The sequence below is a fragment of the Pseudonaja textilis genome, chromosome 2 (genome assembly GCF_049901715.1).
Source record: "Pseudonaja textilis isolate UNSWEBS1 chromosome 2, rPseTex1.2, whole genome shotgun sequence".
NCBI classification, from domain to species: domain Eukaryota; kingdom Metazoa; phylum Chordata; class Lepidosauria; order Squamata; family Elapidae; genus Pseudonaja; species Pseudonaja textilis.
The window spans coordinates 242,326,849-242,344,527 of NC_141991.1; the positions used below are offsets into that span (position 1 = coordinate 242,326,849).

Consider the following 17,679-nt stretch of genomic DNA (forward strand, 5'->3'; position numbering starts at 1 on the left):
TGCTTCGCTACGAAACTATGTGATCGGGCTTAGTTTTTGGGGAGGAAAATAAGGGGGGGGGGAAATTGTGCCTCTGCCTAATAGCATCCATCGGTATTTATCCGGCTAGTGTCCTGAGAGAGTTGAGAAACTGAAGCAGTATTTGCTGTGTGAGCAAGAAGGAGACAGCAAGGAGCCTGGACATGGTTTAGCTCAACTGTTCTGCTTGGTACTGTGAAACTAAAACTGAAACTCCTCTCCTCTCCTTGTGTTTTGCATTTGGAACAGATGGGGACGGGGGAGTAAAACTCCTTAGCATCAGAGCGTGTTAATAATAATAATAATATACGAAATACTAATGCTCTGATGGTCCTTTCTTAGTGAGCACCTAGAAGCCAAGGGTAACATACATGCCAAATTTCAAGTTTGTAGGCTTTATGGTTCTGGAGATTTCTAGATTCTCATCTTTTTTGCTGTAACTTTAAAAGCAACAATGATCATTGACTGGTCCTACAACAGATTTATTACATACACTACAGCAGGGGCTTCAAACTGGCAGCCAGGGGGGCGGATGCATCATGTGCAGGCCACGCCCACCCCAGCTCAGCGAAGGAAAAAACATCATGACACGATATGTGACGGCAACATGATGCAGCAAGTCTGACACCCTCTACAGCAGGGGTCGCCAACCTTTTGGACCTCAGGGACCACCAAACTCATAATTTTAGTTCCCAGGGACCACTAACTGGTTCTGTAGGTACGGCCTAATTTGTGGGTGTGGCTTGCTGGGTGGCCATGTGATGGGCTGGGCATGGATTATATGTAAATATTATAAATATTTATATAAATATTGATTTTTTATAAAAAATAGAGCAACTTTTACCAAAATCAGGCAAAGCAGGCAGGCAGATTGAGTTGTTCACAGAATCACAGATTCATTCAGAAATCTATCTATCTGCCATTGGCTAGCTCAGTCTGTCGCATAAAATTTGCTTGCAAGCAAACTCATAAAATTAACAACACACCATGCATGTAAATATTGATTTTTTTATTTTTAAAAAAGAGCAACTTTTATCCAAAATCAGGCAAAGCAGGCAGATTGAGTTGCTCACAGAATCATTCAGTGATCTATCTATCTGCCATCAGCTAGTTCAGTCTCTCAAATTTGCTTGCCATGAGTCTGCACTGAATTTGCTTGCATGCAAACCTTTAGTCCTAAGGGAGGTTTGGCTGTGCTTAGCTAGAAAGCAAGAAATCCAACCATTTTCTGCTTCCTAGCTAATCTAAATTTCCCGGCGGAGCAGAACAGATGATGGTCGGAAAAAGGAAAAATAGCAACTTAGCAGACAAGTTTGCTGGGTAAGGAGTGAGTGGGCGGGAAGAGTTCCCACGGGCCACGTGGACTGAGCAGCCTTGTGTTTCTGCGCAGCCTGGATTAATCGCTTTGGGGGGGTGTGCTCTGGGGGTGAGATTTCTCTGCGGCCCACCAAAATTTTCTCATGGCCCACCAGTGGGCCGTGGCCCACCGGTTGGCGACCACTGCTCTACAGCTGTGGTTCTTAACCTGGGCGATAATGCCCCCAAGGGGTGATTTCATTTTTCAGTGAAAAGGGGCGACGCGGGGGTGAAGGAACGGAAGGGGGACGATATGGGGGCGACAGAGCGAGAAGTTTTGGAGACACCTTTGACATGTTTTTAGTACAGTGAACTGCTCTATATCTGTCACACAAAAACATCAGATCGCTTGCTATTAGTGGATTGAACTGCGTTTTAAAATGTTCCTCCAGCTAGCTTCAGTACAGAATGCTGTAATATGTGAATACACATCGCTCATCTTCATGCGCATTGCGCAGCAGCCTCTATCACTCTACCCATTAAATTTGTCGCTCTGATTTTTGTTGCTTTCCTTCTGTAAAAATTTTGTTTGTGTATTTTTAACCCTTTTTACAGTGTGCATAAATATGTATTTTCCTCGAATCTTAATTCAGTTTCAGAGTTTTCGTCTTGAAATTCTTAGTTCCTGCATTGCGGTTTGTTCTCTATGCCCTTTTTATATTTCTTTTTGTGTCTTGAAATTCACTTGTAATTAAATCATTAAATGTTACTGGGTTTTTTGGACATTTCATTTTCTTGCAATTGAATTTTGTTTTCAGTGGTCATTGCATTAAGTGTCTTGAATAAATAAAATAATAATGAAATACATGTATCATGACGCTTGGGAGTAAAGTGGCATCAGAATTTTTCACACAGTTGAGATATGGGAATAAGACCGGGAATAAATTATTTGCATCGATATGTCCTGAGGACAATTTTAAAGAAAACAAAAAACGTGTTTGCATAAATTGAAGAATTATTTCCCTGTTTTGTGACTGAGAGGTTATGTTGGGGGAGGGGGGGCGATGATAACTTCCTCAATGGCTCAAGGGGGCGATTCTTTCAAAAAGGTTAAGAACCACTGCTCTACAGTATTCATGGGCATTCTGATCCTATTACCCTCTTCAGTTTACAAATGCAAGGCCCTGGAGCAAAATAAATGATGACAATTAAGATCTATTTTTATGAACTGCTTTCAACTCTTTGAAATATCATTCAGAAATAAAATCAAAAGTACTTTCGGCATAATTCCTGAAATTTAAAAAAAAAAAAATTAACATTTATTAACGAATCCAAACAAGAATTATTCCATGCATAAATGGGACAACCTTTTCTAGATCGGTTGAATAGGAATGCAGGTAGTCCTTGACTTACAACAGTTTGTTTAGTGACAGTTCAAGGTTGCAAAGGGCACTGAGAAAAGTGAGTTATAACTGTATTTCACACTGACGACCGTTGCTGAATCCCCAGTGATCAAAACCCAGATGCTTAGCAACTGACTCATATTTATGGCAGGTGCAGTGTCCCAGCGTTGTGACCATCTGACAAACAAAGTCAATGGAGAAGCCAGATTCTCTTAACAATCACGTCACCAACTTAACAACTGCCATGATTCACTCAAAAACTATGACAAGGAAGGTCGTAGAATGGGGCAAAATTCACTTAACAAATGCCTCACTTAGCAGCAGAAATATGGGGTTCAAAAATGTGGTCGTAAGTCGAGGACCACCCATACAGATAACCAATTTAATGCCCACGATTTAATAGGTCATCCCTGAGCCCTTATGATTTCACACACCTCTTCTGCACATGTGTTCATCTTGCAAAAGCTGAACTATGGCAGTCTGAGTGGCTGGAACGATCACAATACTTCCGTCTTCACGTCCACACACCAGTCGCCCGTGTGCTGGGATGTAGACACTTGCCGTCACCTTCAAAGGCTCGTCACTATTTGGGATGAAACTCAGCTGGTCTATAATACCAGCCGGGTGAAGTTTGCTAAACGCTTCTTGTAGAGAAATAGTCGTAGTAACCGGCAATCCTGTTTTTTTAAAAAAAAGCAAAAACAAAATACATTTTTAAAATATTAAAATAAATGAAAGGCTTAGAAAAAGCAACGCCATAGATAATTTTCACTAAATCAAAATCTTTTTTAAAAAAAGATTGTGTGTGGCCTGGCATAGCAGTTTAGAATTTACTTTTCTGAATCATACATGAAGCAATAAGGAGGAGATTTACTAGGGGAGGAAAACTGGCTATAGTTACTAGGAGTAGGGTAGTAAACAATGGTGAAGAATTCTGAAGGATTGGGCAGAGGAGTAGGAAGGATAAGACAAACATATCTGCTAATTCCTGTCATTAAATATAAAATGAAGATAATGCCTCCCTCAGCTTTATCTGTATTTTATCTGCAGATAAAATAGAGATAAAGCTTCCCTCAACTACTATGCTGACTTTGGTCCGACATAAGCATAGTACATAAAATTATCCATTGCAATGTCCCACCCGTCCAACTTCAACCACAACAATACATGAGCACACAATAGATACAAATTCAAAGTTAACCGCACCAAACTCGATTGCAGGAAATATGACTTCAGCAACAGAGTGGGTCAATGTCTGGAATACTCTACCTGACTCTGTGGTTTCTTCAAAAAAAACCAAAAACTTTAACCTTAGACTGTCTACTGTTGACCTCACCCCTTTCCTAAGAGGTCTGTAGGGGGCGTGCATAAAGCACACCAACATGCCTACCGTCCCTGTCCTATTGTTTCTTTTATTCTTACCCATTTCATGTATTAATAATCATGTTTATACTTATATTGGTTAATACATGCTCGACAACATAAATAAATAAAATAAATAAACTGAAGCCTGACTCTTGATGGCAGCAACAGAGATAGTAGCTTTGTCTATGGGGATATGTTTTCATCGTACCAGCTTGGGTATTTTCTGATCTTAATAAAAGAAAATATTTGTAATTTTGGGTGGAACTGTGGAGTCCTTGGTACCCTCTGAGCTTGGTTGTTTGCTTGCAGACATCTTCATTATCTAACTAAGTTACAATATCAGTGGGTGGGTTACCTAGTTCAGAGTTCTCCAGCCTTTTGGGCTTTGTGGACCGGGGGAAGGGATGGTTCTGTACAAGCAGCCAACAAGCATGCACCCGCGCAGCTCCATTTTTGTCAACGGTGTGGACGCATGCCCACCACTCATGCAAATGGAGCATGTGTGCACACGTTCACCTGCTGCTCACGCAATTGGGGTTGTACGTCTGCCCAGGCTCACCCACCATTTCCATGGCCCAGTTGAAAACAGCTCACAGTCCGCCAGCGGGCCGCAGCCCAGGAGTTGGGGACCTCTGACTTAGCTGAGTAATGAAACATTTGCACGCAAACAACTAAGCACGGACAGTACCAAGAACTCCTGTCTCCTGATTCTTTGTCTAAATAGAAACCAAGACTGATCCTTCTTGAAAGTTACAGTACCAGGGGCTGCTACCTGCTGTGACAACAATTACCTTCAGTCATATTTTCCTTGTCAAGTGAATCTGGAATATTCCAAATGGTGAGCCTCCCTGAAGAGTCTCCCTGGATTAGTAATTTATGGAAACACTCCCTACGTCCATAGAAGAATTGAGTGACAGGAGGGCAGATTAATAACTGTAAAACAAACAAAACACGAAACAGCATTTTAGACAAGTTAACAAGGAGAGTAAAATCTTGTTCCTCTGGATCCCAATTCTACCATGCCTGTGTCATGCTATGATGCCTATGTGAGATCTTAATTTCAGGACTATTAACTGAACAATGTCAGGAAACATAGTCTTATAAAGGAATAACTAACAATGTATATCTAACCTTACAAAATATACTGTATATGTGGAAGATATTTGTGCAAGATATAGTATATATGTGCAATATATAGCCTATGTGCAAGACAGGTTATTCAATGTCAGCAATTATTATCACTCTTTTAAACAATCAATACACAATATAATTTCAAGATGGTGTGCAGAAAAGGCATATTAAAGAAATACAAAGCAAAGCTAACACTGTTTATTTGCTTTTCAATCTCCCACAGATCTGGGGGAAACTAAAAGCTATGAAAACACCAACACCCTGTAATACAGCCCAAAAGAACGTGTTAATAAACTGCACCTGAAAAACCATGAAAATAAAAATAATGTAAAAAGTAAGTATCCCACTGTAATTATACAGTATATCAACATGACTATTATAAACATCTGGAAGAATAGGGATACCAAAAGGACATTTGTAAAACTGCTGGATAGATCTCCCTGTCGAAAGCACTCTTATATTAAGTGACAAAAAATGAAATCGGTACCAAAATATAAGTAAGCAGCAACATGTCCATAATCTCAAAAGTGCTTCAAATTATTAGCTTCTTAGCTAATAAAGCTTCTAAATAATAAAGCAGGTCAAATCTTACCTGTTTGTCTGCTTTCTGCTCTCTTTGGTCTATAGTACAGTAGAGTTGAGGAGGACTGAGGTTTTCAATCATTTTTCCAACATCACTTCGAAATGTCTTGCTAGCTGGTAAGCAACTGCAAACCAGAAAGTTTATATCTACCAGCTCGTATAATAATTAAGAAACTTATCCCAAATTGCAGCTTTGGCATTCATATTATAATAGCAGACTAGATCGATTAGAGCAGTATTTCTTAACTTCAGCAACTTTAAGAATTCCTGGATGGGGAATTCTGGGAGTTATTCCAGGCATCTTAAAAGTCGAGGCTGAAAAGCACTGAGTTAATAAGGGAGGGGGTTATATTTAATATCTTAAATATAAATGTGGAAATAATGTGGAAATCCACATCAAAAGCACAAGAAGAAAAATAGTTCTAAAATGTGGCATCTATTTGTACAATATGATCTAACAGCGATCCTCTACATAAGGGTAAAAGCCATCATCCAAACTTAAGACTAGTTCAGGAGCCAGTTTGCCTAATTAAGTTGACAAAATTATCAAAGAGGTAGAAACAATACATTTCTGCAGATCTAAATTTAACTACTCACAGGGAAATGTGAAAAGCTAATCACCTACACACTGACAATATGAATCTTATCCATTCAGCTTCACAAACTGCATAATAAAGCCAGTTCAAACATATTTATTTATCTCTGTCACAGTTCCTCTCCTTTTTGGCACATAAAAAGAAATCCTATCCTGCACATTTAAAGAAATAGAGCTGATCCCAGTTTCCTATGATGTCCAAGTTCAGAGTACTGAGATATATTCAATTTTTAAAAAAATGTTTTTTGTTCTTCCAATCAGACACATCCAAGGAGCCATGGTGGCACAGTGGTTAAAATGCAGTATTGCAGGCTAATTCTGCTGACTACCAATAGTGCGATTCTCACTGGCTCAAGGTTGACTCAGCCTTCCATCCTTCCAAGGTCTGTAAATGAGGACCTATATTGCTTGGGGGGGCATATGCTGACTCTGCAAACCACTTAGAGAGGGCTGTAAAAGCACCAGGAAGCAGTATGTAAGTCTAAGTGCTATTGCTATACTCAGAGACTGCCAAAAGTAATCTCTGCAGTTTTCTTTTTTCTTTTTTTTAAATAAAGTCTTATTTGGGTTTTCACACATACAAAATACAAATAAAACATCTTTTTTGAAAATAGCATGGTCCTGGGTTGAACTTCTTTATACAGACACAAAACTCAATTTCATGCTCCTTTTGTGTTCTATTCCATATCTTATACTATTCTACATTTTCTACATAGTTTTTCCCCTCTTTTAATTTTCTCAATTTTATTTTGATTATCTCATCTCAATCCAAATCATTATATTTATACTTTTGTCTGTTCTGTTTCAATTTCACATTATCTTTTCTCATTAAACAAATTTTCTCCGGTAGTTACTAATTGGAGTATGACACCTTTATATCTTTTAATTACATCCATTCAATTCTTATTTAAACTTCAATATATACCTTAAGGTTATGGCCTTCAATATAATACATAATACATAACTTCCAATCAAATTCTGCTTGGTACATTCTTATAATACACACTATATTCTTTAAAAAAAAAATTATAAATATATGTAATTATAAACCCTCATTCCATTTCCAATTCAGTTCTATCATTAATAATCATTAAAATCTTAACATCTTTCAGACTTCTTTTCAATTAAATATCATACTTCCTTAAAGACACATATAATCTGCATAATTAATTTTTCCCTTATTTCTCTTCACATTTTGTAAAGCATTAAATATTCATTTTGTTACATTTATTTATTGACAAGCATTCCACTGAATTACGATAGCTATTTTATCAAAAATTTTAATCATACATTGTTTCATATTTTCTAAAATTATTTGTTACTAATATAATAATACTATCTTATGTACCTTTGCAGAATCCCTTTTTCCATTAAATTTTCACCCATTATCTTTAAATAGGCCCTGTTTCTCTATATTTTGTTTTTATCCTTTATAACTTCTTTTCCTTTCTTTCTTCCCTCTCTTCTTCTCCCTCTCCTTTTTACCCCCTTGTCTCTCTACTCCTAATTCTCTCTTCTGCATTTCCCTCTTCTGTTGCTTTCTGATTTTATACTTATTTTTCACCCTTTTTTTTGAGTTGTTTTTCCCAATCTTAAACTTTCCATTCTCTTTACCCACTTTCCTTCCCCCCCCCCCACCTAAGATTACTTGTTCATTAAAGATGCCTTCTTCTTTGTCGCAATCTTCTTGTTCTGCAGGCATTTCTTGTTGTTTCCCATAGTTCCAAATCTCCATTTCTAAAAATTGAAATGCGAAGCCAAAAGAGCGTCTTCCTTCTTGTGCATCTTCTTTGTACTTTTTAAGTTCCATTTTCAGTTCTTCTAAAAGTGGAGCCATTTTAAACAGTTTTAAACAACCACCCAATTGATTTTAGTCATTCAAATACAATAACCAAAAATCCAGAAATCATCAAGTAATCCAGATAGTCCTGAGTTATATCTTCTTATTTCTTTTTCCACTTTCTCTTACTGGGGTTTTTGTTGCAATATTTCAGTTAGAATGTATCTTTAGTCTTGTTGAGATTTTGCTGTAAATTCTTTTTAATTCCAGGCAGTCTCCTCCCTTCCAGATCCTTCCCTTTTATTCTTTTTCTCTCCTTTCCTGTTTTCAAAAGCTTTTGATTATCCAGAAATCTTTATTATCCCTTTGACTTTTTATTTTCAGCATTAAATGCCTATTGATGTCAAAGTGGATTTTTTTCCAATTTCTTGCTTAAGTCTCTTAGCTGTCAGTATAAGAAAAGGAGAAAAAAAACCCCAAATCTTTTCCCCTTTCTCTCTCCTTCGCAGGTTAAAAATCTTCTTAAGGAAAAATGTTATTGTTTTTTTTAATAGTTTCAATTCCAGGGTACCTTAGTTGTTGCTTTTGCTGTTTGACCCGGTCAACCAACACTTTCACTTCTTATCTTCCTCCTGCACGTTCTTTTCTGGTCGAGTTCTTCTTTGTGGTGGCCATTTCTGACCACCACTACAACCGCCTTCGGGAAAGGGAGTAATGGCCAGCTGGGGAGGAGAGATGCGGCTCTTCTCAACCCTGTAGGCAGTCTCCCCCTTCTTCACCACCTCTACGGGGTGGCTTAGCCCCGAAACCAGCCGGCTCGGGACGCTCCAGCGGCGAGCATGGATTGAAGCCTCGCAGAAACGAGGTTTCGGTCTGTCGCCGAAGAAGCTCAAACCGGAGGTCCCTGCAGTTTTCTTGACAAGGTTTTCAGGAACTGCTATTGCCTCCTTCCTAGGGCTAAGAGAAAGGGACTAGATCCAGGTAACCTAGCTGGTTTGGTGCCTAAATCAGGACTAAATTCATGGTCCCCTGACTTCTAGCCTGATGCCTTAATCATACCACCAAATTTGGTCTCTGTTCTAATGACAGATCAGTAAAAAAATGTATGGTTTGATAAATTAATGTATTAGTATCACTATCCCTCATTCTATTTGAACACACAAAATTCTAGACAGTAATCTTTATTTATTTAGTTATTTATACCCTATTAATATCACATACCTGGCTGGCAGTTTATATATAAAACTTTGTCCATCTTCAGTCCATATTATCACTTTGTCTGCTGACACAAAATCACCTCCTGTCCATGTCTGTCCATTTTCACTTGGGACTGAGAACAATAAGGAATAATCTCCAGCATCAAAGACCTAAAGAAAAGTAACTGCATAACATAAATTGATTGTAAATTAAGAAATGTAAATACAAATAGCCTTTCTTATAGTGGCTGCAATTAGTCTTTTTTAAAATAAAAAATGCATTTGTTTATTAAATCCTTTCAATATAAAAAGGCAAAAGACACTCAATGGAATTTACATTTTTAGGGTACCTAAAGAACATTTTTTAGAAACACGCAAAAAAAATATAAACAATCAATAAAACTTTTCAATTCAGCAAATCAAAAACCTACAGGGAAAAAACTATATCATTCTCATGTATGACAGGCCATACAAGGAGGCAGGACGCAAAAGCATTGCAAAAAAGTATATATTCGGTATCAGAAGTAATTCTCTAAAAACAACATTAAAGGAAAAAGTCTGAAAACAGAAGCATTGTGAATATTCTATTAAATATTATTTTAACATCTGGCTAAATGGTTGTAGTTTTCTGTAAAAATAGCAGTCCAGCAACCATGTGAGCTCAAGCACCCTGAGGCAATTAGCTATGCAGAGAAATCACCGTAGACTAATCAATTTAGAGTCCGGCCGTCTGGAGATATTTTTTTTGCATGTTTGCCTCATGCACAATTTAACTACAGCAGACTGAACAACAAAGAAATGCCAGCTTTCACTTAACTGGTTATCCTTACCCTCCAGTATTTAGAACAAACTACCAAAAGTGATCTTTGGGTAAATGCACAGAAGGAAATGCTCTGGCAGTTCTGACAGTAAATCGGTTTAGATTCCTCTTCAAAGATTGGTTCCGTATCCTTGGAAGAGATTAAAAGTAAGGAGAAATTTAAAGGCTTTTATGCAATAACCCACAATACAATTTCTATTTCTCTACTTCTCCTTTCTAAATTGCTCTTTTCTACTTCTCTTTGTCCCATTCTTTTTCCAGCCTTGAATCTTAGCTTGAAGAATTGCTTTCAAAATACAAATACGTTTGGAAGTATATATTTCTCATTTTTAAATGCAGTATGTCGTTTTAAAATTCCATTACAGTATACAAAATCGTATTTCAAATTCAACGGTTGTTGGGGAGAAACTGAGCCCTAGGAACATGATAAGAATGAATTCCCCTTTCTCGAAATAGGTAAAATATACAGGACAAGAACTGAAGAACTATAATTGAAACTGAAAAGTGAATCCACATTTAATCCAGTTTACAATATCAAATCTTCTCAGTCCGCCAGAAATCATGGCTGTCAAACTCGCTGTCAAGGCTCCAGCAGCTACCCCCATTTAAATCATGAGCCTCAAGCCAAACTTCCAAAACTTAAAAAGGATTTATTGGAAGTTAAAAGGTCCAGCATTGCCTGGGTGGAGCCGACTCTGAGACACATCCTTCATTGTCACCCTTGACCATGGTTTTCCCTCATCCACTGGGTGTATCGTAATTCATATTCTCCAATGGGACACATCCGTAGCCGAGAGTCATCAATCATGCTCTCCAGTTAGAATTCTGCACGGCAGAAACTTCGGTCACCTAGTTACTATCTTTGAAAACATTTATGGAATGCAGTTTCGATTTGCAAGCGGCTGCTCCCCCTCCCTGTGGGAAACTCTAAAAAGGTCATAGAAATATTTTATGAGTTGACACTTGCGGTGTCACATTATGTATCGTGACATTTTTTTCCCCTTCGCGGAGCTGGGGTGGGCGTGGCCTGCACGTGATGCATCCAGCCCATGGGCCACCCCTGGCCTAAATGAATGTACTCTAATCATAGCTTAGGAAAAGCAAACAAACCTCCCACTCAACAAATTTTAAATAACCGTCGGGTATCAGGGATAGCATATCTGAGCAGAAACAAAAGTACTGCTAAAAACCTTTCAAGGGTAACACAGCAGTGAAAAAAATAAGTCAATCAGACTGGCAATACTGGAAAAAAAGAATCCATCACCATAAAACTATATTTGTTTTTTCTTACCTGTATGTGACTCAGTTCAGAAGTTACAATCCATACTTTAAGAATGCCAGCCACAGATACTGCTACAACAGTGTCCTCTAGAGAAGAAAAAAATAATCATTGTCCCACAAGACACACAGTCAGAATTATTTCATAAATTCAGTAGCATTTATCTGACTCACGCAATGAAAAGAAGATGCTGAGGACAAAACCTAAGAAATGCATTTATTTTAGGTCACATTCATGAGCTGAGAAGCTCAAGGGAATTACATACGATGTTGGAAAACCAATTTCTTGACATACAAAGGATTCTAAATCCAGTCTCAGAAGCAAAATATTCTGTTCAACCTATGATGGGCAGCTACCTGAGCCAAATGAAACTGAACAAAGATCTGATTTGATGTAAGGCAGGGTTGTCAAGCTCAAGGCCCGGGGAGCCAGATCCGGCCAGCAGGGTGCTTAGATCTGGCCCACAGAGCCACCCTGGAAACAGCGAAAGACCGGCCTATGGTGCCTCTGCCAGTGGAAACAGAACCTGGGAGCTCCGTTTTTGCTGGCAAAGGGTTGCAGGAGGCCGTTGCAGCTGAAAACTGAGCTCGGGGACTCGTTTTGTGAGCAGAGCACTCAGGCAACCACAGGCACCCCCAACAGTGATGTCGAGCTGGCCACACCCACCCTGGCCCGCCAAGGTCAAACACAACCTTGATGCTGCCCTCAGTGAAATTTTGTTTGACACCCCTGATTTAAGGCAACTCCCTATATTCTTGACATTTTCTCATTCCTCATTAAGCATAAGGTGCAATGACTAATCCACCAGTGATGGATGAAAACCTCAGCCTTTTGATGGCTGTTCTTATGTTATGGAATTGCTTATGGCCCAGAATTCCTCTGGCTCCTTCTCTTTCAAATTGTGGATTGAAGATGGAGACTGGGTTTTTGTTGAGTGATTTCATTGGTTGTCACAGATTCAGATTTTAAGCATATGCATAGCATTCCTTAATCTTGGCTTTAAATGTAAGATTACACTCTAACATTGTTTTAAATGAATTTATTGCCAATAGTTGTATGTTAACTACTTAGATGACCCTGAAGGGCTTACAGTACACAATCTAAATCTAAATACAATAATAAGACAAAGCAAAATCATGTAAATGAAATAGCATATGATTTCTTGGATCAGCAAGAATTGGGCAAAGCCAAATTTAGATGTGACTGAATTGATTCTTGCCTTGCTTTTTAAAAATTGATTTATTAATTTGTTTCTTTATTATTGTTTCACCCAGGACTTTTACAAGGGATGATGAAGCTCCTCACTTCTTTCCATCTTTTATCTTTCACTATAATGTCTTGGATTGTTGGGAGCCTGAGTTTTTTGAAGTCAGGTGGCATACAAGTTTCATATGTTATTATTATTATTATTTATGGTTGCCAAGAAAATTCTTGAAAAATTACAACCTGGACTATGGTTATTGGCTCACCTTGTGTTCTATGAGATCGAATAATGCTCATAGAACTGATCCAGTCCTTAGAAATCTTCGACACCAAGGAATAAAGAACTTCAAGGCTGGTAGCATCCACAACAAGAATTTCTGGATAATGGCCATGACACAACAATCTCCCTTCACGCTGAGTCCCGACTGTGAATTGATAGAACTAAAAGAGAATGGAAAAAGGACATTAGAGCCAGGCTAATGTGTGGTATCCCAACTGCCAGATAATCAGATTTGCTTTATTAAGTATCATGCATGCTCACAACTGCTTGGTCATTTTTCCCAGCAATCAAACCAAGAGAGTTAAAAACAAATGATTTTTAAAAGGTAAATTGACACCATTTTTTTAGAATTTGCATTGGATCTGCAAGTTTTTCTTTAAACATTTTGTTAAAAATCAACCTAGCTCAGAAAGAATTAACCACTGAAAATACAAAAGATAGATGACAGTGCTCAAAGAGGTACTGAACAAAATGCAGGACTACCTCTTTTTGAACAATTAAAAGCAGCCACCTTTTTTTTGCAAAACTCATACAACTGTTTAGAACAATAATTATGGTAAACATTCCTGATTAAAACCATCAATCCTGTTAATGAATTTAATGAAAATTAATGTAAAAATGTGGCCTACCACCTAAAACTGAAAGCTACTTCTTTTTCTGAGTATATAGTAAGGTTGTATCAAATATTTTGAGAAGAAAATAATGATTAATGGAATCTTCCTGGCCCAGGAAATAATTAAACTGAGTTTTCCTGACTAGTGATATTTAAATTGATTTTATTTAAATCAAATTTACCCTGTAACAAATTACCTGACTTTCACTATTTCTGCATTCCAGCTGGCTCCTAAAAGACAGCAAAAACAGGTGCCTTTAACTGTCTCACAATATAGCCATAATTTTATTTATTTCTTTGTGGTTGTTTTGCCAATTCTCCCAAAGATTATTAATGGTTTTAGTTTTCAAATATTTCATTACATAAAAATACTTATCTAATACAGATATCCTTGGCTTGTGTACTTGAGTCACTTGAAAACCATATCATATTAAAGCAAAGCTCAAAAGCAATTTTATACATTGAAGCCTACACATTCGTTCATATTTATATTATACATAACTACAAGTAGTCCTTGGCTTATGACCACAATGGAGCCCAAACCTTCTGTGGTTAAGTGAGACATTTGTTAAGTGAGTTTTGTCCCATATCATGACCTTTCTGGCCAGTTGTTAAGTGAATCACCGCAGTTGATAAGTTAGTAACCCGGTTGTTAAGTGAATCTGTGCATTTCCCCATTGACTTTGCCTGTCAGAAGGTCATAAAAGGGGATCACTGAACCTTGGGACACAGCAAAGGTCATAAGTATGAACCAACTGCCAGCCATCTGAATTTTGATCACATGATTTATGGGGATGCCACAATGGTCATAAATGTGAAACATACATCACTTTTTTTCAGTGCCATTGTAACTTTGAACAGTCATTCAATGAACTGCTATAAGTTGAGGACTACCTGTAGTGTAATCCATATTAAAAGTATTTACCTGTATGCCAGTATGAGTGCAGGCTAATTTTGTAAATTCAATGCACCTTCCATCGTTCACATCCCAAAGGCACATTTCTCTAAAGGAAGAAAAAAAAGGCAACGTAGTAGGTAAGAATGTTAAGCAATCATTATTTGGTACTGTCCCTAACCCACAATCGTTTATCAATATATCACTTTAGGAAGGAGAGATGTAGAAGGATGATGCAAAAATTATATGTGGGATATAAAAGTCACAAAAACAGGTGAGGTCCCTTTAATTTCTTCAACTTGGCTTCGAAGGTCCAATTATCATTGACTGGAGAAAAAACTCCCTTGCAAACAGTTGCGAAAAGGAAGAAATTCCGCTCAAACTCAAAATACATATAAATTATAAATAGGAAAAAACAAAACAAACCACACTGAAGCAATTAATGAGACAAGGCAGGATAAGGGCTTGAAGATGTCCACAGATATCGAAATACACACACTGGGAAGGACGCCAGAACTCAGATAAGAACAGACAGACTAGAAATATTTTTACACTTTGCTTCCAGCACTGGGCCATGTCCTTTTAAACAGTCCGCACAGCTGCAGCCCATGAAGGGGATCAGGGCCCTTTCCACCCCCGTAGACCACGCCATTCACATTTCTCCCTTATCTGCTCTTCCCTGTATGCCCTAGGATGAAGAGAGCATGGGCCTGGGTCTTCCTCTAAATGCCCAGCTGGCCTGTGCCCTTCCCCAGTTTCCTCCACAACCTCCGGAGCCACACTTCCACTTCCACTCCCGTCCGCTGTTCCTCCTCTCCCTCAGAGTCAAATTCTAACAGGGGCATGACATTATACTTGGACTGCCTATGAAGGCAAAAAATATTGCTCAAGCAGCTTTTAAGATAATACTGTATTATACTGTATTATAAGAGACCTGAAATAATTCAGTCATCAATAGAAAATTTGGCTCAAAAGCCAATCCTTACCCGCTTTCAGATGCACTCACTATATACTGTTTTTCACTTGAAGAACTGGCTTTGGATAAACAAGTGATTGATGCTGTATGACCAAATAACAAAGCTCTAGGATAAATCTAGAATCAGGGAGAAAAAGAAAATACAAATAACTCTGAGCAATTTCAAATATTATTAAAAAAAAAATAGAAAGCACTGTCAAAGGCATGAGAATAATACACACGTTTGTAAACTTTTCATACTTTTACTCCCCCATTATGAGTGAATAATTACTATCTCCAGGAATTTGGAAAAACAAAGTATGAAAAGTTGAGAAAATTATTCTTTAAGATAATGTAAAAGTAGGTTGCATGAGTCATTCAAACATGAAGACTGTCAATTTGGCAATAGATATTCCAAAGTTGTGATCTACTATTAAGAACATTTATATTCTTTTTGGAAATTGTAATGTACTATTTAGGAAGCGATCCAATTCTCAAGGTCTTTAGTCTGATGGCAACACTATAGAAGGTGAATAATTTACTGCAACAAAGGGCTTTGATATAGCTTTAATTATTCCAAATAAAAGGCATGCATCACACAAATCCTCTGCCAGATAAACATCATTCATCTTGCTCTTTCAAAAATTATATTAAAGGTAATGAATATTTGTTGCAAGGCAGTTCCATGGGTTGATTTATTTACAATTCATGAAAATGGAAGGCTTTGGTCCAATATATGAAAGATGATCAAGATAGTCCCTTGGAGCTGTATTTGACACTGTGTTTTGCACTCCAAAACGGCATCCAATTAGGCACTATTCATCATCATAATTTAATGATCCCATAATCCCTTGCAGGGTGGTGTTTGGACAACTAAATGGAGCTGAGTGTTTACTGGCTGGATGCCCTTCCTGTCGCTCATGAGGAGTTATATTCAGCAGATATATTATCATCATGCCCAGAGAGAAATATCTGCCTCTATCTAGGATTGAACTCACAGCCTCCCGAATGTGAGGTGAGAGCTCCACCTTGGGCCACCGCACCACAATTAGGCACTATTCATTGTGCGGGAAACAAAAGGATCCAGTGTAATCACACTGCTAGGAGGTATTTGCTAAGGAATATTTTACAGTTTTTCCCCCCAAATGGAGAACAAATTAAAACTGGGGGAATAGCTTACTCAAACTTTGTATGGGATGAGCCACCTTCTTCTTTCTTATCTAATGTTACAAGCAGAAAACAGAAAATATATTCTTGAAAGTTATTTCACTTTACCAGAATAGATATCATTCATAAATTCACTAATAAGTTAAAACATTCGTTTCTTCATGAATATGCTGCAAATGCAACTGAATGTAATATCTGACTATATAAATTGAACAAAAAAGGGATATAAAAGTATTCAATAATGATTTCACACTCTAGGTTATTTGTTTGGATGTCAAAATTGCTCAAAGGTTCGGTCCAAATTACAAGCACTCTGCATGGCTTATAAATAAATCAGTAGTACTGTTTTAGAAGCAGGATTGGAGAAACAAATGGTGCATTCTAAAAGTATTTATTCTTTTTAAATTAATCTAAGCATGTTGACCTCCAAAGGGTCATGGGAGAAAGGAAGCCCCGCAGAGCCACTTTTCAAAAGAGTTCATTGATTTTCCATGATTTAATAATTTATTTTTTTAAAATCAGCAGCCCTATAAAAGCAACTCTATGAATATCAATAGCATATATTGACGTGTTCTTGCTTAGAATGCAAGGGTTTTCCCAGGAAATGCATAGATACTCTTAGCAATGCCTTTTCGACAAATTACAAAACATGTACCCAATTCAAACTGAACTGAATAGAAATGTACTTAAACTGTATTTCTAAAATGTTTCAAATAAAACATGTATTATTCTGAAAAAATGTTTTAATTCCACGATTTAAACTTACTTCTAAATCAGAAGAGAGATCCCATAGACATATCTGCCCATCGTGACATCCTGTGATGATCATAGAAACATCATCCATTAATAGCGTAGTGGATACACAGTGAGTAGGAGCTTTGCGTCCCCACAGCACGACTGGCAGGACCAAACTGTTGCCCGCCATTATGGGTTCACGCCTGAAAATGCAATTAATATAGTTTCAACTGCAAAAGTTTAATAAAAAAAGTTACCAATTCATTTTCTCTCGTAGGACTTTAGAAATATGGTTTGTGGAACGGGTTACATATAGTGAGTACATCTAAGTCGTGGTATAAAGTGGATCAATGCCATCCCATGCAT

At 37.7% G+C, this 17,679-nt stretch overlaps 1 protein-coding gene across 5 annotated transcripts in view; it reads right to left on the minus strand.

Annotated features, from left to right (window-relative positions):
• WDR7 (WD repeat domain 7) overlaps positions 1–17,679 on the minus strand; it is a 247,568-nt gene that overhangs the window by 205,991 nt on the left and 23,898 nt on the right. For all 5 annotated transcript variants that reach the window (XM_087927448.1, XM_026715294.2, XM_026715277.2 and 2 more), the window contains exons 2-11: positions 17,345–17,516; positions 15,443–15,549; positions 14,487–14,565; positions 12,935–13,109; positions 11,478–11,554; positions 10,197–10,316; positions 9,392–9,537; positions 5,806–5,920; positions 4,874–5,015; positions 3,152–3,394 (exon numbers count right to left, since the gene is read on the minus strand). In XM_087927448.1, the coding sequence (XP_087783574.1) occupies positions 3,152–3,394; positions 4,874–5,015; positions 5,806–5,920; positions 9,392–9,537; positions 10,197–10,316; positions 11,478–11,554; positions 12,935–13,109; positions 14,487–14,565; positions 15,443–15,549; positions 17,345–17,503 (1,363 nt within the window). In that variant the 5' untranslated portion in view covers positions 17,504–17,516. The remainder of the gene's footprint in view (positions 1–3,151; positions 3,395–4,873; positions 5,016–5,805; positions 5,921–9,391; positions 9,538–10,196; positions 10,317–11,477; positions 11,555–12,934; positions 13,110–14,486; positions 14,566–15,442; positions 15,550–17,344; positions 17,517–17,679) is intronic.